The sequence below is a fragment of the Amblyomma americanum genome, chromosome 3 (genome assembly GCF_052857255.1).
Source record: "Amblyomma americanum isolate KBUSLIRL-KWMA chromosome 3, ASM5285725v1, whole genome shotgun sequence".
NCBI lineage: Eukaryota > Metazoa > Arthropoda > Arachnida > Ixodida > Ixodidae > Amblyomma > Amblyomma americanum.
In genome coordinates, this window is record NC_135499.1 from 119,934,397 (window position 1) to 119,956,807 (window position 22,411).

A 22,411-nucleotide genomic window follows, 5' to 3' on the forward strand; every position below is an offset into this window, starting at 1 on the left:
ATGATCGATGCTATACTAAATATATACTGCCTTGTTTGAGTGCCTTAGATGTCGTTTCGAAGAAATCAAGATATTTAAGAAAAAAAATGCCTACTACAGTGTTTGCGTCAATATTGCTGCATGTGGAAACCGCCAGTCGCTCGGCCACAAACGTAGCCAGGGAGATGCACCTTTTCGCTTTCGACCAGGGTTAACCAGAGCTAATCCACCAGCAATTTTTGCTTTTTCCCCCGCCAAATTCCAGCAGCCGTGGCCTGGATTTGGTCTCAAGTTCTAAGGAACAACAATTGGACGTCAATGCCCCACTAAGACAACTCCGTAGGCAACGCAAGCGAAGGGGGTTCTTTGTGCATGTCCCGCCGAGAATTAGAGCCTTCGACTCGATATGTGCAGCGCGTAAAAGCACATCCTCTGCACATCACTGATAACCACACCCAGCAAGAAGATGAGGTTCTGATCACATGATGAGCGCGATGAGTGGATGCTTAAACTGGTCGTCCAGTACTCATTGAGTAGCGGAAGCGCAGCTCCCTATTTAGCTGCTTAGTATAACAAGTATAAATAATAATGGGTTGTTGGGGAAAGGAAATGGCGCAGTATCTGTCATATATATCGTTAGACACCTGAACCGTGCCGTAAGGAAAGGGATAAAGGAGGGAGTTAAAGAAGAAAGGAAGAAAGAGGTGCCGTAGTGGAGGGCTCAGGAATAATTTTGACCACCTGGGGATCTTCAACGTGCACTGACGTCGCACAGCACACGGGCGCCTTAGCGTTTTTCCTCCATAACAACGCAGCCGCCGCGGTCGGGTTCGAACTCGGGAACTCCGGTTCAGTAGTAGAGCGCCCTAACCACTGAGCCACCGCGGCGGGTAACAAGTATGAAGCAATCACAGAAAAGAGCTATCACCACATTACGCTAACTACCCGTATTCGAAAACCAATTTCAACATTATGTCAGCTCCGTTAAACTGCGAGAAATCGGAGGAATGTGACAAGTTAGCAGCAATTAGCATTTACGTTTTAGTTCCTTCTGTGCAGTGAAAGTCTCGAGCCAGACCGCAGGACTAGATGCACTAAACAATCTTTTTATCCCATATCTCTCTTCCTGTTTTCCCAGCAGCATTATTCAGAAAATGAGAGGCCAGGAATTGTGGAACGGTCGCAGGCTGACATAATTCAGAGAGAAATTGTAGCTGGTACCTTAAAGGGCTATTTTTCTTCAACATATTGGGGCGAGTACAAGCCTCCACGACGCATGGGGTCGACTCAGAGGGCCTGTGTCAACTGCGAGTCGCATGAGAGCCCAGCGAGACAGAAGTAGCCGGGATCGTCGTTCCTTTTTTTACGCACACAGCACTTCAACCTCTAGAGGCTATTACAATTTCCCCCTGCGCAGACGAAGCCCACGCGGCAATTTGTAGAGTCTCATGAGAGTGCCAGGGCTTTAATCGTGCCACATGTGAAAGCTTGGTTTTCGTTGAACGGCGACCAGTGAGGTTGAGACATGCAATGATGTAGGTCACGTCACTAAGCCGGGTAATATTGTGGTGTGCCAATAGGCCCATTGTGGTGTGCCGATAGTTTATCGTGAAGGCCACATCGTCTGAGCCAGACGACAGACAGAGCCAGACAGAGCCAGGCCATGTCGCCCGGAGTGTACGTGACCTGCCAACGGCGCTCATCGTGGCAAGCGTTTCTTGAAACCGAGAACACACTAGCAACTGGTTTTTCTGCCCTATTTTTTTTCTACGGAAGTGAACCATCGCTTTAAAGTCGTACGACAGCTTGAATCGCATTTCTTATACAAGTAGTTCAATACCCGCTCCCGTCTGCTCCCGCTTTTTTAAAAAATATCTCAGTTTTAACGTTTATCTGCTTCATTTATTGCAAGCTGGCCAGCAGCCTATGTTGTACTCAGTCTCTCATTCGCGCCAGAATGTGCGATGATCGGTGAAGAAGCAAAGAAGCAAGAGCCAAGTTACGCCAGGTTACATATCAGCCAGGGTACGCTATATTTAACTAAATATCACTGATTATCAGCACTTATCATATAATTCGAACGTTCATGCGTGCAAAACCAGTGTGTACGAGGTATCGATGACACGGTTGCGCTGCAGGATTCCCAGTTTTAATATTTATATATGCAGATTTGGGTGGTCACCGACAAACTTATGTCACTCATGCGCGGAAGTTGCATCTGTAGACCATTTTCTGCTCTACTGTCCAAAGGTCGCACTTCGGAAAAATATTTACCTGGAGGTCCCTCTCTCTATGTTAGGACTCCCGTTACCTCTGCCAGTGTTATCATTGTTCGGGGCGAGTGCCAAAATATTTGCATTGGGTTCTATTTGTGGGATTCTCCATGATTACATAATTGCAGCTGGTAGGTTGATTTGCTCTTTTAAAATACTTCGAGCTCGTCTTTTTTCGCCAAAGTGCTTTCTCTTGTTTCACTGTATATATTATTCTCTAGTTTTTCATTGGTACATTTTTAAAAATTCACGCTTGGTGCTAAAATATTGTCGTAACCTCCTATGGAAATTTCCTACTTTATGCCACTACACCTTGGCCGATCCCAACATGTGGGTATGTGCCTTGTTTTAAGAGGAAGAAGAAGAAGAAGAAGACGATTAAGCTGTGGTGCGGTATCCACAAGGATCGCGAAAAACAGCTGTCCGCCTGGAAGTGAATCCTCGACAACCTTGCTGCAGCCATCGGGGAGAGCAAGCAGCATGCCCTCCACCAAGATCCCGACAGCACTGCTCTGGTGCCAGCAGTTCCGACCCCGGATCGGCTGCGGATGCGTCCTGCTGGTGCTGTGCGCGACGTGCTTCGTGGCCGCGGTCAGCTTCAACAGGGGCTTCGCCGCTTGGTCGTCCAGTGAGCTTCCCGTTTTGGAAGTCCCGATTCACGATTTCTTTAATAGAATCTCACTGCAGCTCTTTCACAGATGTTACTTCAGAAAAGAATGCTTGTTCACGCATCCTTTTGCCTCGCTGTTTCCTCAGCTGCAAGGGTCAATTCTATAAGAAAAGTGAAAGTACTTCGAGAGGAGTTTTTTTATTATGGGACTGAGTTTTGTCCACGAAGTAAGGACGTAATGGAAGGGAATGCCAAATTGAACAGAAGCTATGACGCCAAAGAATCTTGATCTGTTTGTCTGCGTATGACGCTCTAAACTTTGATATATTCTTCTTCTCAGCCATCCAGACTTCTCAAACTGATTGCACAAGTGAACATTTCATACTAATTGTTTTGTTTGTTACCCTCCCCCATTTACAGCGGAAGAATCACCATCATTATTACACATTTCCCATCTTAAGACGTGTTGTAGAGGTCGTTCATTCCACATAAAAAGCCGTGGCTATTGCTTTAAAATGTGATATAGCTATCCTGAGTCGTTCTCTTCATTTTGAATGTTGCGTGTAGAAACCAAGGTGCCAATATATTCCAGTTGTTGAACCACGTTGCTCGAGCACTATATCCAGTGTTATTTAACTTCGTAAACAAAGACGCCTCTATTCTGAATTCATATGGTTGAGATCAACCCTACAGAAATTATCCGACATGTTGTTTTCCTTCTCTCTATAAGTTACGTATTACAAACGTGATAAAAATCGCTTTCATTCCATTTCAGTTAGTTGCAAAATCCGCGGTAGAGTTAAATATAAATACATTACACGCTGATGAGCAGTGTGATGTTAAATGTTTTCCATCTACAAGGCGTACATTCCGGAAGTACTATTTGTTCGGAATGTTTCCAATGAAAACTTAAAAAAACGTTAACTTTTCCGTACTCCAGTCTTTGTTGCAGAAACCAAAGAGCATAAGGGAGCCCATCAAAAAGCTGGCTGGGATGTATCGTCTCGGAGCACAACACCACATGTGAGTTATGGTTATGGTTCCTGATCTAAAGTGGATATTTATATTCTCACGTTATTACGGATTTTCACATAAAAAGGTTAAGGACTGTAAAGACTTTAGCAGGCCTGTGATGTTCACGTTCTTGCTCTAAAGCCATTATAAACGGCTATGTCCGCTGATGATCGATCGTTTGCAGCTGCTGGATAAGGTTACAGAAGAGACCTACGCTACATTCCAATAAAGTCCTCCTTCAATCCCGCGCCTCACAAATGCCACTACGTCACGACGCATGGCATAACAGAAGCAAATACTTCTCTATTGCCTCCCATCGTCTTCCCCTTACAAAAATGGTCTATAGACAGTCTGTAGATTTCTCATAGACTATTGCCTTCGTATAGATAGTTCATTTTGTCTATTCATAGTCTCTATAATGTCTATAGAGAAATGTTTACTAAAATTGTATGGCCATAAATCTATAGAATGTATATAGACAGTCAGTAGGATTTGTATTGCTATAGAAGGCTCTTCTGTAGTGTTCGTCTATACAGAATCTGTAGACTTTTTAGACAGACTTTATGGACAGTCTATAGACTGTATAAATATACTTTTGTAAAGGTCGGAGGCTTTCACTACCTGTTTTGTTTAGCTTTAGCTAAAGAGCTGAGTGTCAGCAATTTAGGCCTTGTTGAAACATATAGCAGGGTGCCGTAGATATTTGTAAATATAATGCAAACGCAGCTGACAAAACACAGTTCCGACCACAGGAATTACGACTTTGTCAATTGTAGACCAAAAGCGAACAGGAAAGAAAGTTTGATAATGAACCCTGCCCTACTAAGCATGTGGTACACTAATGTAGGCGTCATAGTTGATCTATTGAGAAAAAACTGCTAAGTGTGCAAAACAACTATTTGAAGGTATTGAAACAACTAACAAAGCTCAAATAAAAAACCTGCTATTTGCACGTGACGGAAACATGCGAGTGCACTAAAAAAATATAACATTAGGCTATTTGTCAGGAAAACTTCTGACCAAAACAGTCATTCATTGTTGGTGGTACAACGCGAAACGGAAGGAAGAAAAAGTAGAAGATGGTCGAGCGCTGGCTTGGAACAAAATTTTGTTGAGAAAAAAATATATTTTATACATGGGATTCATACGACAACAAAAAGCCTCGAGCACTTGCACACAGCACTTTCATGAGATGTAACATTAGCGAGTCATCTGCCACGTGGTGAACCCCTGTCAGGAAGAGAGCCTTTCTTTGTGTTTGACGTGCTCTCTTTTGATAGGGGTCACCATGTAGGGAGCTGCTCACCGCTGCTCCCCAGTTGCCCTGACGAAGGCCTAGGCTATGCTGGAACCTTAAAATACTGCATTGCTCTTCATTTTACTTGGTTAAATGTTCGTTCCTTTATTGTTCTTTTTTTTTCGTTACAAGAAAAGCACTCCTCCAGGCTGTGACAGTTTCGTAGGCTTATTACCCGTGAAGTGAGGAGAGTGCAATGATTATTATAAATACAAAACTACTGGCTCGTGCTGATGATGTTCAGATTTCTGCTCGGAGTACTGCCATACGCTGTCTCATCATCACTTCCTTAACGCATCTGCCATGAAGTCATATTTGCATGGAAACCGTCAATACATTGTTTGAGACATATATTTGGTTTTCTTATATGTAGGGGTGGGACATATCGTTTCTTTTTAAATTCGGCTGAAGCCTTTTGGTACGTATTTCACAAATCAGTTGTAGAATTTTTCGGGGTAATAGATTGAGCACATGAATTAGTAGCATTTTTTGGTTGTACAACATTGTATTCCTGGGCGGCAAAAAGTCAAATAACGTTTATCTCGGACTTTTTGTCATAAGTTAACGGTAACGGTGGGCCGAACGGTGCTTGAAGCGTAATGCTAAAGGTGTGCTGAAATGCGCAGTCAAAATCTGAAAACAACGGCCATGCTCACGTTCCCGGCGTGAAGAACATCGTCAACAAGAGGCGCCATCGCAAGGTGCCGCTCCCGGAACGCGTCCACCTCGCCACAGCGGAAGGACCGGACGAGATTGAGGAGCCGATAGCCACGGTCGACTGGCCTGCCGACAGTGGCGACGTCGTGGAACCAGAAGAGTCGCCAGTTGGGTCCTCAAGAAAGTCGCGGCATGGAAAATCGCGGTCTGCTGATCACCTCTCGCACGATGTGCAAGAGATTCTCCCGGAGGACGCAACAGACCAGGAGACGGAGGAGACTACGAGTATGCTTGTTTGTTTTCATTGTTATGTTAGCTTCAGAGCATAACTGAGCAGGTAAACGGCGCACTATCAATATCCCGCGCCCCCAGAAATTAAGAGAGTAAATATTACTTTCAGGCACCTTGAACGGTGTGGCTTCAGAAAGAGTAAAAGGTTGCAGGAAACAAGTGAATGCATGGTTTGTTACATCTTACACAGAAATACCAGACGCGAAGCGTTAAAACCTGCTTCAGAAACTTGTTCGGAAAACATACCGCGCGAACGCTTTGACGTAACATGTCTTCTAAACAGCACTCAGAAGACATACTCTAGTTGGCGCCACGCAGTAGAAAATATACAACTGGTCCGAGTGACTGCGTTTTTCGGTGTCGTAACGAAGTTCACCACCTTGCACATTTCGCCCCAGAACAAAGCGAGTGCATATATAACCCACTCTTTTTTGTCTTAGCTTCACAGGTGATGTCCGACCTGTCTGCCTGCTTTTCATTAAACGATTCGTAGTGTATCAGAAAGTGCTCGCACGTCTCTCTGTGTGTGTCGGTGCACTTGAGATCAACTTCTGAATTTCTGAATTAAAAACGTGCTTAAAATACGAGATGCGAGACAATATGCTTTACGCAGTGCGTACTAGCAGTATATCTTTTCAGGCATCAATTACTTGTCTAAGGCAAACAAGGCTGGCGCACAAGTTGGTCGGCAGCGCAATGCGGACAAAAATGTTGATCGTCCACTATGCGCAATGATTGGGAAAATATTAACCTTTTTTTTCTGCCGAACCACTATTCACGCATCAGAAATTATTGGCTGCTATCACTGAAAATAAACTTTTCCGAGATATCACACTGGACTAACTGACCTTATATTTAACGTGTGGTTCCCGTTTGAAAGCATATGCACGCCTCAAAATGTTGATAAGCACTCCGCAAGAGTATTCAAACAAGATTAGCTACTGAGTAAATTGGGTTCATTTGGGGACGCAAGCGCAGCATAAAAAAATGAAATTGCGAAAAAAGACCATCCACTAGTACGGACGTTGCATTCACAACTGCCCATTGTTAAGAAGGACGCTTCTGATGTAGTTTCTGTTCCACTTGCAAAAATCATGGGATAACAATTAACCAAATAACGATAGACACATTCTTCCACAGACCTGTCTAGAGGGCTGGAACGACACAACAGGGATTATAATGGAGTGATTTACAACTATGGAACCATGCCGGCGCAGCGACTGCGCGCGCAGTCATGTGGTGAGGTCACATTTTGCACGCAGCTGCAGCAATTTGATCACATGACCGGCCGCCATCTTGAAATGTCGGACAGACAGGTAACGTTCCATTGCCAGTAGTAAGAGCTGACGCTCTTAAAAAGCGTACGCAGACTTTAGGCTACAATTTAAGACCGTCCTGGCCTTCCCTTCTTCGACATACCTTAACATTGTACCTAGACATAACATGGTTCTTAAGTGGTGGTTTCTCATTTATGACAAAAATTATCTGCAATAAATTTCTTGGAGGCATTAGTAGCAACAGCTAAACGCGGAAAGAGATGGTGTATGTGTGAGCTCACGCATGATGTTGAATATCTAAACACGTAACGCAATCATGTTAAGCAAACACCAGGCGCGTACCACTATAGTACAGTCAACGAGTGAAGGATTAGAAGTCGGAGTATCTACATCCGTTATAGACAGACGTAGGAATAACTTTTGGTTTTTGTAGCGACTGCCGGTATGCTGTACAGCGTAGAAAAACGTTTGAAGGGTCTCGTTGCAGCATAAGATGGCCGTATATTGGTATTCTTCCAACCCGCCTCATAGTCCCTCGTGTTTCCTGAAAGCCCCGCTGTCGTCCTCAAAATCGTATCCCTACATTCGGCACTCTCGCATTCCGGAAGAAACTTCAGTGTCACACAGTGCCGATTTTACCCCGCCCCAGATTTTCAATCTGGGGCTTTTTTTAGTGCTGGCCGTAAACCTGTAGTGCTGCTGAGCCACAAGGGCGGAACGCTGATCGGCAGGCTGCCGTTCGAAGCAAACGCTCAGCACGCGACAAAGTGTACTTCATGTGCGCAAAATTGCAAGCGATTGGGAAGCATCTACTCGGCGCGTGTGCAATTCGCCATCAATTTGGTCAACAAGCTGTCACAGGAATAAGGCGCTTCATAAGCCTCTCTGCACGCCTAGCAGCCTTCAGCACCCACTTGCGCTTCAGCCTGGAGTGCAAATCGAACAACTTGACCCCAAGATCACTGAAGCTTCGTCGACCTGTGAACACCGCCTTTGGACGCCACGTCGTGACGAAGGCAGAGCGACAACTTGTACAAGCCCGCATCGATGAATGTAAGTGCACCTTGAAGCGCCTACAACAGGAGGCTTTCTTTGCGAAGCGGAAACTAGAGTTCCGCATGCCAGAAATCTACGCGGAGGTACAACTAGCTGCCAACCAAGAAGCGAGGCGCACAACAGAAAAGCACGAAGTTTCGCAAAGAAGCAAACTATGCACTTTGCTGGGGGAAAAAAGGAACGAGTCTAGAGGACCAGTCTTCAAGGTTAAAAACTTGTCGTCGTACACCATGAGTGCCACCGAAGAAATGGTGCTAAGCCGAGGCTTGAATTTCAATCAGGGGAAGCCGCCGGATACGCGGAAGATGATTTGCGCTGTGGAAAGAGCCATTAGTCTTCTTGATAAAGACGTACAAGAAGATGTCAGAATGAATGCGATCAGTGTTCTTAAAGGAATGCGGAAACAGCACCATGAGCACATTCTTTCCGAAGGTGAACGGAAGGCCCTCGAGTCGCTGAGAAAGAAGGAAGATATTGCAATTCTGCCCGCAGACAAAGGAAATGTGACTGTTGTGCTTGACCGGTCTGCGTACCACTCAAAAATGTCAGAGATGCTCGAGGACGCGACAACCTACTGCAAGCTCAGTAAGGACCCTACGTCCAAAATACAGTCCCGCTTGCAAGTGATCCTGTCTGACATATTCAGTGGTCTTCCGCCTTCTCAAAGAAAACTGTACTACAGGCTTCTTTGCACTAACGGATCCGCTCCGGCAATATATGGCTTGCCGAAAATTCACAAAAGTGGTACTCCGCTAAGGCCAATCGTGGATTTCACCAGGTCGCCTCTTTTCCGTCTATCCGGTTATCTGCACAAAGTGTTGGCTCCGTTGGTGGGACAAACAGCGACGCACATCAAGAATTCGCAAGACTTTATTGAAAAAGTCAAGGATGTCGTCCTCGAAGAAAGCGATGTGCTCGTGTCCTTTGATGTATGTTCCCTGTTCACAAGTGTCCCGGTCGATCTTGCTGTGGAAACCTGCAAGGAGCTCATAAAAAGCGACCCCTCATTTCCCGATCGCACGCCGTTGAACGTCAGCGAGATCAGCGAATTGCTTCATTTCTGCTTAGCCAATACGTATTTTTCTTACAACGGCGTAGTGTACAAGCAGATCTTCGGAACCGCAATGGGAGCGTCCATTTCAGTCACGGCTGCCAACCTGACAATGGAGTCTATTGAACAGAAAGCCCTGAACTCGTTCACACATCGTCCAAAGGTGTTTCTGAGGTATGTTGATGACTGCTTTTGCATTTTAAACAAGCAGCACATTCACAGCTTCCTTGAACACCTGAATGCCGTAGAGCCATCTATAAATTTCACTTTGGAAGAGGAAGCGAACGGCATGATCCCGTTCTTGGATGTGCTCGTCAAACGTGATGCGCATCGGTTAGCCTTCAGCGTCTTCCGAAAAGCAACGCACACGGGGAGATACCTGGATTTTGATTCCGCTCATCCTACGGCTCACAAGCGTTCAGTGGTTGCGTCACTTGTCAACCGTGCTAAAAACATCTGTTCCGACCTGGTCAGCCTTGGCAACGAGATAAAGCTTATACAGCACGATCTTGAGCGAAACGGCTACCCTAGAAATTTTACCAGCAAAGTCACCAAGAAAGCCACCTACACACGAGGAGCACAACAGCTGACAAAAAAGATAAAACGTGCTGCGATTCCCTACGTGCGTCAGATCAGCGAGGCCCTTTCTAGGATTTTCCGTAAACACGAAGTGCACATTGCACACGTGCCAACTAGCAAACTGCGAGCCGATGTGGTCAACGTGAAGGACCCGCTACCACGTGCCAAGTTCCCTGGCGTTGTTTATAGGATCCCTTGCAGCGACTGCCCCTCCGTCTACATTGGGGAAACCGGGAACTTCCAGCGGCGCATGAAGGAGCACCAGGGCGACGTCAGAAACAAGCGCGCAGCAAAAAATGCAGTTGCAGAGCACGTGCTGTCCACTGGCCACGAGATTGGCTGGGATGAGGTGGAAATCTTGGCGACGGAAAGAAACCTATCTGCAAGACTTCATCTAGAATCCCTAATCATCCAGACAACGGCCAACACGCTAAACAAGAATCAGGGCACGCTACATCCTATCTACGTGAAAAGATTGCAGAAGATTCTGAAACGTATATAACCATTCCTTCTTCTGTGACAGCCTCATTGTGAACAAGGGCCCCGTATGGGACCCGAAACGTCATTTTTTCATCTTTCGACTTGGTCAGTGACCCAATTTTCATTTGTGAATAAATCATTCCCCATTGGAAGAAAATGCGACAAAGAGGTAAAGGCGCAAGGCGACTTTTTGGAGCTCTTTCTCTTCGCTCTTACTTGGTGAGGAGCGGCGATGCCAAAGGACATCGCCTGTCGTGTTACCTGTGACAGTAATTGTGAATGTCTCATGCGACTTGTGCGTGCTCGTTGAGCTAAATGCGTGGCCACAACCATGCGTTGAATTTTTTTTTGTTTGGATTAGCAGTCCTTGATGTCGTTCAACCAAATTGTTTTGAAAGGCTGCAATAATAAATTCGAATCCGGTCTCTGAAGTTAATTTGGCATGAACGACATACGTTGTTCACCTTATCTAGGTTCACTCGCCCTTATATGTTTAAATCCATGTGCTTAATCTGAAACGCCGCTCAATATTTTTTCTGTCATTGCAACCGTCGATCCTCACCAAGCTGCAACCGACGAAAGCTCTACGGAAGCGAGTACTGCGTCAGATTTTGACGCATCGGTAAGTCCACTTGCCCAGGTTTTGGCATGCCGTCGCAGTGAATATATCTTCCGCTTGTACAGCGAAGAATTGTTAAAAGTTGCGTTACTTGAGATTTTTTAGCTTTAGAGAATTCCTAGTGCAATGGGGTTCGAGAACGAAGATAAGTGAATAAAAGTGTTCAGAAATAATATGCGCTTCTCTGAGTTAAACCTTAAGTATGCAAGTTGTTTGCACACCACTCGGTGCGAAGTTAGTACGAATGCCTATTGCTCACGTAATGACATTACTTAAGTCAATTTGTGTTATGCAAAAATAAAGTGTACTAGCCCCCCTTTAAACTCTGCGCCATCATTTCTATGGCGGCATGAACACCGACGTTGATGGCAGACAAAAGATTGGCGCTGAACTAAAACTATTTATTGGGCTAAGTTATGCCAATAAATCGAAGCTGGTGGCGCCGATAGCAGCCAGTGTGCGCAGTGGTCATCGAAGGCCAGAATTTGGGATGCTTTCGGCGGTACTCAATTCAGAGAACGTAGTGAACGTCCGCCATAAGACGTCTTAAACACCTAAAATTATTTTGAGCACCCTGGAAACAGCTCCACAAGAGCTTAGTTTTCCCAGCCGATAGCACCTTACAAGAGCCGGCTTCACGGGCAAGTATATAAGCTCAGGCTAGATGTATAACTTCGTTAAGGCGATATATGCACCATTTCCTCATTCGAGTGTGATTTTAACACTGTACCGAGTGTATTTTTCCCCTCGTCGCCTTCAACGGCCATTTGGCTTTTCTATGGTGCACAAAGCCATGAGGACGTAATAATAATAATATAATAATAATTGGTTTTTGAGGAAAGGAAATGGCGCAGTATCTGTCTCATATATCGTTGGACACCTGAACCGCGCCGTAAGGGAAGGGATAAGGAAGGGAGTGAAAGAAGAAAGGAAGAAGGAGGTGCCGTAGTGGAGGGCTCCGGAATAATTTCGACCACCTGGGGATCTTTAACGTGCACTGACATCGCACAGCACACGGGCGCCTTAGCGTTTTTCCTCCATAAAAACGCAGCCGCCGCGGTCGGGTTCGAACCCAGAACTCGTGCCCGACCGCGGCGGCTGCGTTTTTATGGAGGAAAAACGCCAAGGCGCCCGTGTGCTGTGCGATGTCAGTGCACGTTAAAGATCCCCAGGTGGTCGTAATCATCTTTGGCTTCTTACTTTTGATACTTGGCCAACGTGGTCATATTTATGTTGCGACTAAACGAACAAAAAGCATATACCTTTCTTATTCAACACAAAATTGATAATGACAACCAGGTTATGCACCAATCCCTCAATATCACACTTAATTAAGCTATCGAAATGTTTTACTGATACCAGTATTTGCCATGCCCTTTGGTTTAACTTGGTTTATTCTACTTCGAAGTTAGCAGTTCACATTTCCCCTATTGTTCGCATAAACAGGTTATGCGCAGACCAATGCCGTTTTCTGGCTTCTACATTCGTACCATTGCTCCAGCGTGTGGTTCCTTTGTAGAAATAACTGCTGCAAAACAAACAGCCTCCATGCGCGCTTTATGCGTATAAATGCGCAAGAAAATGACGCAGAGATAAGCATTACTTCTTGTTTAGATGAATGTGTCACGCCTTGTTGCGTTCTTCAATGACATTCTCCTGTCTTCCTCTTTTCAGGACGTGGCACAAAGTACCGCGGACACTGCGGAGGAATTAACGTCACCTAAATCCGGATCACTATCCTCCGAATCAACTCACGTAAGTACATCTCAGCTAATGGAATGCAGAGAAGTCAGCATTGTTAGTCACAAGAATAGTTGGTTGAACTACGGCAGAAAACGGCCACTCAAATGATAAGCGAAGTTTTGTACAGAAGTGAAGCCAAGTAGTCATAGTTAAAGTGCTGCGCAGAAAGGGACAGCTTTTAGTACATGAACTGAATTTTTATATAGAGCAAACAAAAAAACAAAGTGTTGCAGAAGTATGAAGCCCTGTAGATACCGTTTGAAGTGCTGTGCAGAAATTGTAGCTTTCATTATATTAGCTGCAGTTTTCTAATCATGTATAATTAAAGGCTTGGGCGAGGCGTGAGTGCTGAACCGTTTACACGACCACCGAGAGGACAGGTTAACCTTGCGGGTGCCGGGTAATAAAGGCAGCAACTTGCGGGTGCCGGGCATTAAATATCCTCCAGCGAGTGAAGGCGACCACTTTGAAGCACATCACTTTATTGAAAGCCCCATTGGGGCCTTTAAGGAAATATAAATGATGATGATGATGATGATGATGATGATGATGATGATGATGATGATGATGATGATTTTATGTGTTCCATTAAAGTTTTCCTTTATGACATTGAAAGCGGGTGATTTCCACGCCTTTAATGCGAGCGCTCTTCTTAAACTAAGAGTTTTCTAAGGAGAGGGCCTGTCTCCTCTTCCGTCCCGTCCGTCAGCGCTGTTTCGTCGTACCGTTCAAGTTCTCTCCTCACGTTTTGTTTATTTGCAGGGAAAAACGACCAGCGGAGAATACATGGATGCGACCAGCTCCAGTGTGTATCATTCCTCTCGGACCACTGATGCTGGTAACATGTCCGCAACGGGAGATTTCTCGCCGGAAACGACTTTCAATAAGGTAAGAGGCTGCTCAGCGCAACGAGGTAACCGCGAGGCATTAGTATACAATTCTCTGACAATGCCTACCGCGGGCTCATACTCACCAGGATGTAAATGAAACTTGCATTAGACAAACTCAGCTTTAGCACAAAGTGCCGTGCACCAGCTACCCGGCAGTGCATCCGGATTATCGATGTTTACGGCGCTTTGTGATTTGAATGTTAAATTCAGTACATGACACTGGAAGCCTGTAATTTCACCGTCCAAAACACGAGTGTTTCGTTTTCCTCAAGTCTTTACCTCAGAAATTTGGTCCCAGGAAACAGCGCCCAGCAGACACGAATCAATTAATGAGGCCGTCTTGTTAACTATCATTCGCCTTGTCCTATAGAGAATAGAAATGTGTCGGAGCCCGTTGATTTATTGCCGGCGATGTCTATCCCTAAGGTGAAAGGATACTCAGGGCACCAATGCTTCGAAAGAGTGTATGACTGTGAAAAATGCCTACCGTTAACGGGCAATTATACAGAGTGGAAGTGATCTTGGGCGACTGAAAGTCAACTGAAGCTTACGGTATCATGAGTGAAATATTCGCCAGCGCAACAAAGTGTTCAAAATAAAATATTTTGTGGATTCCTTATGATATGAAATACGTGTCATTAAATTTCAAGGATTTCGACATCCCAAACACGAGTGCATTTTTATTTGCTTATGTTTCTTCCTCCCATTTGTTTTCCCGCGCAACATAGGAAAGCGAAGACGAGTCAATGAATGAGACCGTCTCCGATGAGTATCATTCGTCTAGGGCCACGGACACTAGAAAAATATCGGTAAGTGGGGATTTCTCGGGGACAACTTTCGCCGAGGTGAGGGTCTGCTCGCGCAGGAAGGTTAGGACGAGGCGTGTGCGCAGAACTGCTTCTGAATGCCTACAGTTTACAAGCACCACATACAGGACAGGTGAAACTTTGGCGGGGTGAACTCGGCCACAGCATGCGGGTGCCGGGCTTAAAATATCCTCCAGCGCCTGGCAGTTGTCATTTTGAACCACATTTTGTGTGTTCCGTCGAGATGTTATACATCACACAAAAGGCGGTGATTTCCAGGCCCGTAATGCGGGTGCTCTTCTTAATCTTCGTTTTCGCTTCACATTTTGTTTTTTTCCAGGAAACAACAGCTAGCGGAGAGGAATACATAGATGAGGACACCTCCAGTGCGAATGATTCGTCAGGAATAACTGATGCTGGTGACATGTCGGAACCGGCAGATTTTACGCAGGCAACGACATTCACTGAGGTAAGACACTGCTCAACGCAGCAAGGTTACAGTGTCGCCTACGCTTGTGTGCACAACTTTTCTGGCAGTGCTAACCGCTTACACCTACTCGCCCGGATTATAACTTAAACTAGGGTAACGGAAACTTAAGCAAATTCAGCTTCAGTTAGGCGTCCCTGCACTGCTATTGCATTCGTAATACCTCTTTATGCGCCTTGAGCACGTCGTTATTTTAAATTACAGATTAAACTTCTGCGTAGTTGGCAAAGCTTATTTCGGACATAATGTGAACGGACATTGAGAATAAACGGAAAGCAGTTAGTTTTGTGACTCTTTGGCGAGTCTTCTTGCGCATGTATGCGGGTCCTGGAGGAAACCCGCAGATGCTTTGGAAGCTCGCCACTCTATTGCAGATCTTTGCAAATCAATGTATTTGCTGTCATGGCAGGCCGTGATATAGTTACATTTCTTTCAAGCCGGGCGGCGCGGGGAAGAGGAACGCGGTACACTGAAAACTTGCCCAGTGATTCTGTGTAAGGGCATCGAGCAGACGGCTTAATAAATGGCCGGCGTTGTGAGCAAGCCATATTGTGGTCGGTTAGCAAGCAGGTTTTTCCGTTAAGTGTGTTGCAACTATTATATCATGTGTGAGTGCCGTGAAGGGTGCCGAACTCCTCCTATGTACCTGGCAGCCGTTACGGCTACAAACACAGGAAAACGAGCTATTTCCTCCGCGTAATCGCGCCGGTCGGAGCGAAATGCCGAAGTAGGCCATAAAGTGACAGAGAAATGTTCTAACCCCCGCTGTCAGACTGTGCATGAAAAACACTTCAGCGGGAGTGACATCACTGACGCCATTGAATGGGTTGTTGAAGGTGCCGTTGTCAAGACTATGCGCGAGAGAGCGAAGCTCAAGCCGGACGCTGCACCGAGGTTAATCGGCTACTTGCCGGCGAGTTTGTCGAGCTCTAAATCTATAAGTCGGGCGTAAGCACGAAGAAAATATGCCAAACGTCACCAGGAACGTTCAGCTCATCACTAGGCCACGGATACCGTGCCGATCTTTGGTCGGTGGCCCCAAGATCTGCTGCGCACATTGAAGCGCATGGAGGTAAAGTATTTATGAGCGCAAATTTTGTGACAGGTTGCAGGCGTGTCCTTCGCAAAAAATATCTCCTATGACTTCACACGTGAACCAAGAGAACAGGGCGTAATCGAGAGCCGACCACCCAGAAGGATGAATCTAACGAGGCTGATAAATAAAGCGACAGCCATATAACAATGAATTTTTGGTATGAACGCTGAAGGCAGTATACTTTATAACCTCTTTAACAGATTTTATGCGGATAAGAAAGCCTCGAAGCACGGAAGGAACGCTGGAGGCCGAGATACGTTATGCAATGAATGTAATCATGAAGGAGTCATCTTCAATGAATATGAGGGTACTGCAGTACGATGACTGTCAGACCATCCCCCGGGGGGAAGGCAGAAAGGATAGTACGTAATTTTTTTAACTTGCTTAGATCCGAATAAATAGCCCATGCGCGCTGTAAATGCAGCTGATTTGTTGGAATTTAATAGGCATAAATACTGCATAAATGCTGCATAAAGGATGCATAAATGCTGTGAACGCCCACATACGAGCCAGAAATAGATATCTTGTAGCAACGAAATTACACTCGTATTCGCACATGACCAAAATAACCAGACCAAGACGCCTCGAGTTGCCTGCACAAGTTCTTTAGCACTACTCCAAATACCGTATTCCAGGCATCATTGATCACACGATAGGCGGAACGCTACATGTCGTCGTAAAGGCTTTAGTTAGTCAATACAGGTCATGCTCCAAGCAGTGAGACAGCGCCTCGTATACAGCTAGAAAAAAAAAGCATTGCATACGTGTTCACGAATGCCCACTGCTGCACTCCCGTGCCGAACAGAGTTATGTCAGATGATTGCTTACTGCAGCTGTGAGTATTTGTGACTATAATCGCCATGCTGGAGCGAAATTCTCAGCCTGGGCTTTCTGATTGCAGCGTCACACTTGCACTATTTTTCCAGATTGCATCGCCTTCTAATTTCACGAATTGCGCTCAGGTGAAGAGCAGAGGTTCAGTTCTTAGACGCACTATTTCAGCGTAATCCTTGCCTCTGCTAGGTTATCTCGCAATTATGTTTGACGGCTGGTCATATATTGACAGTCTGCAGCTCTCGAACGCCTGAACGAGCGTCTTTCTATGCAGCCACTATATCGCAATGAAGATGGAGCATCCGTTTTTTTCTCGCCAATTTTTGATCTCTAAGTGTTATTTCTGCCGCCACTTAGTATTTAAATATGTATTCCAAACCAATGCCTTTAACGTAATCTAACTCCGGGCACCTCATCAACTGTTCCGTGTACATATAAGGATTTTTATCGGCTGCGGCGTGTGCCCTAGAACGGCGGCGCCGGCGCCTCCCTGATGCTTCCCCTCATACCAAATTTATGGGGCAGTTTCATGAGCATTAAAAACATTGAGTGACTCTGCAGGCACTCATGTAGAGAACACAGAAATTTCGCCGATGCAAACACTCCTATGGCTTACGATGCTGTGCATCTTATATCGATTAGTGCATAAAAAGGACGAATGCGAAACACATTTTTTCTTATTCATACTATCTTCAGCACGTCACATTCGTATGCATGGGATTTCCATGCCCGACGCGCTAGTGCCTTATTTGTCTTTCAAGTCGAAAATCCTGGAACCGAAGATTAGACAAGTTATGCTCAGGGATGGTGACACTTGCTTGGCTCACCGACCAGCACCCGCAAAGAGAATTTCTCTCCGACGTACTTCAAACTGTGTAAAAAACGTCACAGCCCAGTCTTGCCTGCGATCGGCTGTAATAAAGTGGTGGGCACAAAATCAATGCAGAAGGTGTCTACATGCAAATAAAGCGAATTGTGGCGGCAGGATTTCCTGACTCACCTATAACAACAACTTGCGAAAAATTAATTGTTTGTTTGAGGTAATGCATAAAGATTGCCAACGGTGACAGTAGAAGAGACCGGATGAAACTGTGGCCATTCCTCTAAATGACGCGTGATGGTACTGTATTGATTTGGTATCTACAGCACCTTTAAAACTGAGCAGCACCTATGTGAAATGACTAGTAAGCACTTAACAAGCGCAGAGATAATCGTTGACTATCATGGTTGGTCACAAGTCGTAATTTGTGGACTGCGCGTATTGCATCAAATATTAATGTCACTTTCGTGCCGCAAAGTATAATATGTTGGCCAGATTTGTTTGAATATTCGCCTAAAAAACCGACAGTAAGCAATGTTAAATTCAAAATATTCAAACGTGGCCGAGTGTTGTGCTAACTGCAAAAATAAGGGTGGATGCTCGCTGGTCTCTCCGGAAACTGTTAATCCGATATACGAACATTTTGTTGCTTCCATGCAATATTCACTATATGACACTAAAAGCCAGCGATTCTCTTCTCAGAAATAAGAGCGGCTTTTGCTCCTAGGGTTTGGTTCTCATGTCTCTTTTTTTACAGCAAATAACTACCAGCGGAAAGGAACACGAAATCGAGACCACCACCAATGAGTACCATTCGTCTCAGCCCAATGAGGGTGATAACGTTTCGGAAACCGCTGATTTATCGAAGGCGGCCACTTCCACAGAGGTAAGAACATTTTCAGTGCAACAACGTTATGACGAGGAATTCGTGCCCAGCCATCTTGCAATGCGCACCGTCAACAAGGACACATGGAAAGTACAGCTTGGACAGAGCCAACTCGGAAGCAACGTACGGTGTCGCGCATCGAATATTCCCAACGGAATAAAATTGATGATGTGATGCAGGTTTTATGTTTTCGATACGATATTTTCATATGACACTGAAAACCAGTTATTTTTACGCCCTAGAGGAAAATGCTGTTATTCCTAACGAAGTTTGGTCCTCCCGTTTCGTTGTTGTTTTTTTTTTTTGCAGGAAACAACTGGGAGTGGAGAGGAACGCCGTAATGAGACCACATTCATTGAGTATCATTCGTCGCAGCTGACTGACGCTGATAACATCATGAAACCTGCGAATTCCTCGCAGACGACAGCATATACCAAGGTAAGAGGCTGCTCGTGGCAACAAGATTAGGGCTAAAAAGTGCGTGCACAGCCCTCTGCCAATGTGTGCCTTTAAGAAGCGCACATGTAATGTGCAGGTTGGGCGGGTCAAACCAGGAAGAAGCGTGTCGACTCGTGCATTGAATACATGCCAACGCATGCAAGTGGTAAAAGTGTGGATCATTTCCGTGGGTTCTTTACGATATTCAGTATATGATATTAACACGATGGCGCTAGGGAGCTCGTGTCGCCGAAAATCCAGCGTCGACGTCGGTGTCCTTCACCGTGAGAGAAAGATCCATGAAAAATCCCCAGAGAAGCAACCCATTCAGGCCACATGTGGCGCTTTCACAACCTACCAACCAGGCCGTGGAAAACTTCGCACCATGATTGGTGGCAGTTAAATTAATGACTGGTCGCGAGAGGTTTCTGGGAAGAGCGACCTGGGTCGCACAAGTTCCATCGGTGGCAGCACCTGCCATCTCAGGACAGAGGCGCATCACTTAACCGCTGCACCACTCCGCCGGTAGTTGAATGAGGGCTCCCAGATAATTATGAATGCAAAGTCTAGAGTTACCAATTCTGCATATGTGGGGACTAACGCATTATTTACCGCACCATATCCTTTAGGAGGATTTTAATTGTCCCCTCTAATTTTTGAAACCCAGTACTTCGACTGAAACGCGAGAACAGCGTTTGTTGTTTCATTTTGTTCCTTCCGTTTTTGCTCCCAGGAAACAACAGCCAGCGGTCAGGAATCAATGACTGAAACAGACCTCAATGATCATAATTCGTCTTGGGCCACGGACACTGAAAGCATATCGGTACATGAGGATTTCTCCAAGACGACAACTTTCACCGAGGTAAGAGACACCTAACGCAATAAGGTTAGGGCAAGGCGTATGTGCAGAACTGCGAAGGAATGCCTTCCATTGGCACGCACTATGCAGAGGACGGGTGAAATCTTTTGTGACGCGAATTGGGCCAAGGCGTGCAGGTGCTGAGTATTAAATAATCTCTAGCGCTTGAATGAGATCGTTTGTAACACATTTTATGTGTTATCTGTTTATCACATTCAAACTCCGTGAATTCCACGCCCGCAATGCGAGTGCTGCTTCTAATCCTCAAGTTTTCTCCTCACGTTTTGTTTATTACAGGAAACAATGGCCAGCGGAGAAGAAAACACGGATGAGACCACGCCCAGTGCATATCATTCGTCAGGACGAACTGACGCTGCCAACAAGTCGGAACCGGGAAATTATTCGCGGGAAACCAGTTTCACTTCGGTAAGAGACTGCTCAACGTAAGAAGCTGGGTTACGGTTAACGTTAATGCGCAGCTTTCTGAAAATGGCTGCCGTTTACGCGTGCTCACTCGGAGAATAGCTGAAACTTGGCTTAGGCAAACTCAGCTGCAGCGTAATGGGCCTTGCATCGAGTACATGCTAGCACCTGAGATTTAGCCTCGTTAGCGTTGTTTGACGCGTTCCGTTTGGGATTCCGTTTATTGCCCAGCCTGTGATTTTCCCGCCCAAATCGCGGACGATTTTAGTAAGGAAACACATTGCTGACCCTCCCCTTGCATTTTCTGCATTCCCGTCCTAATTGTGATATCCGCCTTAACTTCGTTGTTACTAGGTTTCCTCTATGACTGCTTTAATTTCCAATATTTATCCTCGAATAAAACTCCGATACCGATGATTCTCGGCCTGGTAGATGTTAAAATGCTGCTTACTGCAATGGTATTATGGTTTTTCTGAATCAACCCCTTGCCTCAGAATTGTCCCGATATCTCCGGGGTCTGTTTTTTTTTTAGATTTGCAAGCCTCTGGTTGAAACGCATTTTCTTAAGAACTGTACTTTTTTACACGTGCCCATTACGTTTTAAATGATAAAGAGATGTCAAAACTCTTCTTCTGAGAAAGAGTTTTATGACGTTAAGAAATGCGTTCTTCTCTGCCCCATAATTCCCTAAACAGCAAAAAGATGATTATATTTCAGATTACCGGCTTAGCGCATAAAGCAGTTAAAGCTGATTGGCATGTTTGATAGAATATTAAATAAATTAGCAAATTCAGTGGCGAGAGTTTCACATACCAGCGAGGCAGGTCGAATGCGGGGTGCCGTATCAAGAAAAGTCCTTGTCACGAAGCGGCCGGCGGATTTCTCTGTGGTCTGGTCTCCCCTACCGTCACCATAGCAGCGCGTAAGAACAGCAATGCATTTTTCGGCCCCTGTTGTGCCTTGCGCCGGTTTTGTGAAAGAACAGTGCCATGCCGACAGAAAATTGTTGGTCTGGCACCACTAGATGCGCATAGCACAACTTTTTTTATTTATTTATTATAGAGGCGGGAGCTGTACGTTCTGAATATATTAAAATTTAGGAAACAGAAGGTATCTTAAGATTCTACTTGAAGAATTGAAACGAAGCCAGCGTGTTCGGCGCGTCCCCACCTCCATGCGCGAGTTCTGGTGGCGCCTCCATTTAATAATTGGCTAATTGGCTTTCTTTTTTTTTGGGGGGGGGGGAGGAAATGTCGCAGTATCTGTCTCATATATCGTTGGACACCTGAACCACGCGGTAAGGGAAGGGATAGAGGGAATGAAAGAAGAAAGGAAGAAAGAGGTGCCGTAGTGGAGGGTTCCGGAATAATTTCGACCACCTGGTGATCTTTAATGTGCACTGACATCGCACAGCTCACGGATGCCTTAGCGTTTTTCCTCCATAAAAACGCAGCCGCTGCGGTCGGGTTCGAACCCAGGAACCCTGGATCAGTATCCGAGCGCCCTAACCACTGAGCGACCGCGGCGGGTGAAAAGGCACTGAATATTCGTTTTGAGGAAACTGAAAGGCGCAGTAACTGTCTCACTTTTTGGAGTGCGCCTAAACTGCTCCTTGAAGGATGGGAATAAGGTGTGAATGAAAGAAGTAAGGGAACTGGGGGGCGCCGGAATAATTTCGACCTGTATCGTGCACTAAACATCGCACTGACATCTCACGGGCGTCTTTTGCATTTCTCCTTCATCAAAAATATTTCGGAGCTCTCCGCTACAGTATCTCTTTTTTTGGCCCCTACCCTCCTCCCGTCTCTCATGGTGCATTTGGGGCGGCCACTAAGGGGTGAGAGAGTTACTGCGCCTTTGATTTCCTCAGAGCCAACTTTCACTTTCAGACCCTCACTGCGCAACGACGACGCAACAGCCCCACGAGTTCCCGGAAACGGGATGAT

General features: G+C 45.6%; 1 protein-coding gene across 1 annotated transcript; it reads left to right on the top strand.

Moving 5' to 3' along the window:
• Positions 1 to 2,650: 2,650 nt before the first annotated feature.
• LOC144124054 (uncharacterized) lies at positions 2,651 to 19,572 on the top strand. The gene is made up of 11 exons (XM_077656726.1): positions 2,651 to 2,880; positions 3,803 to 3,885; positions 5,800 to 6,115; positions 11,131 to 11,186; positions 12,858 to 12,938; positions 13,689 to 13,814; positions 14,545 to 14,625; positions 14,963 to 15,091; positions 18,617 to 18,745; positions 19,055 to 19,183; positions 19,549 to 19,572. The coding sequence occupies exons 1-11, from the start codon at positions 2,733 to 2,735 to the stop codon at positions 19,570 to 19,572; spliced, it is 1,302 nt and encodes a 433-aa protein (XP_077512852.1). The 5' UTR covers positions 2,651 to 2,732.
• The last annotated feature ends 2,839 nt before the right edge of the window (positions 19,573 to 22,411 follow it).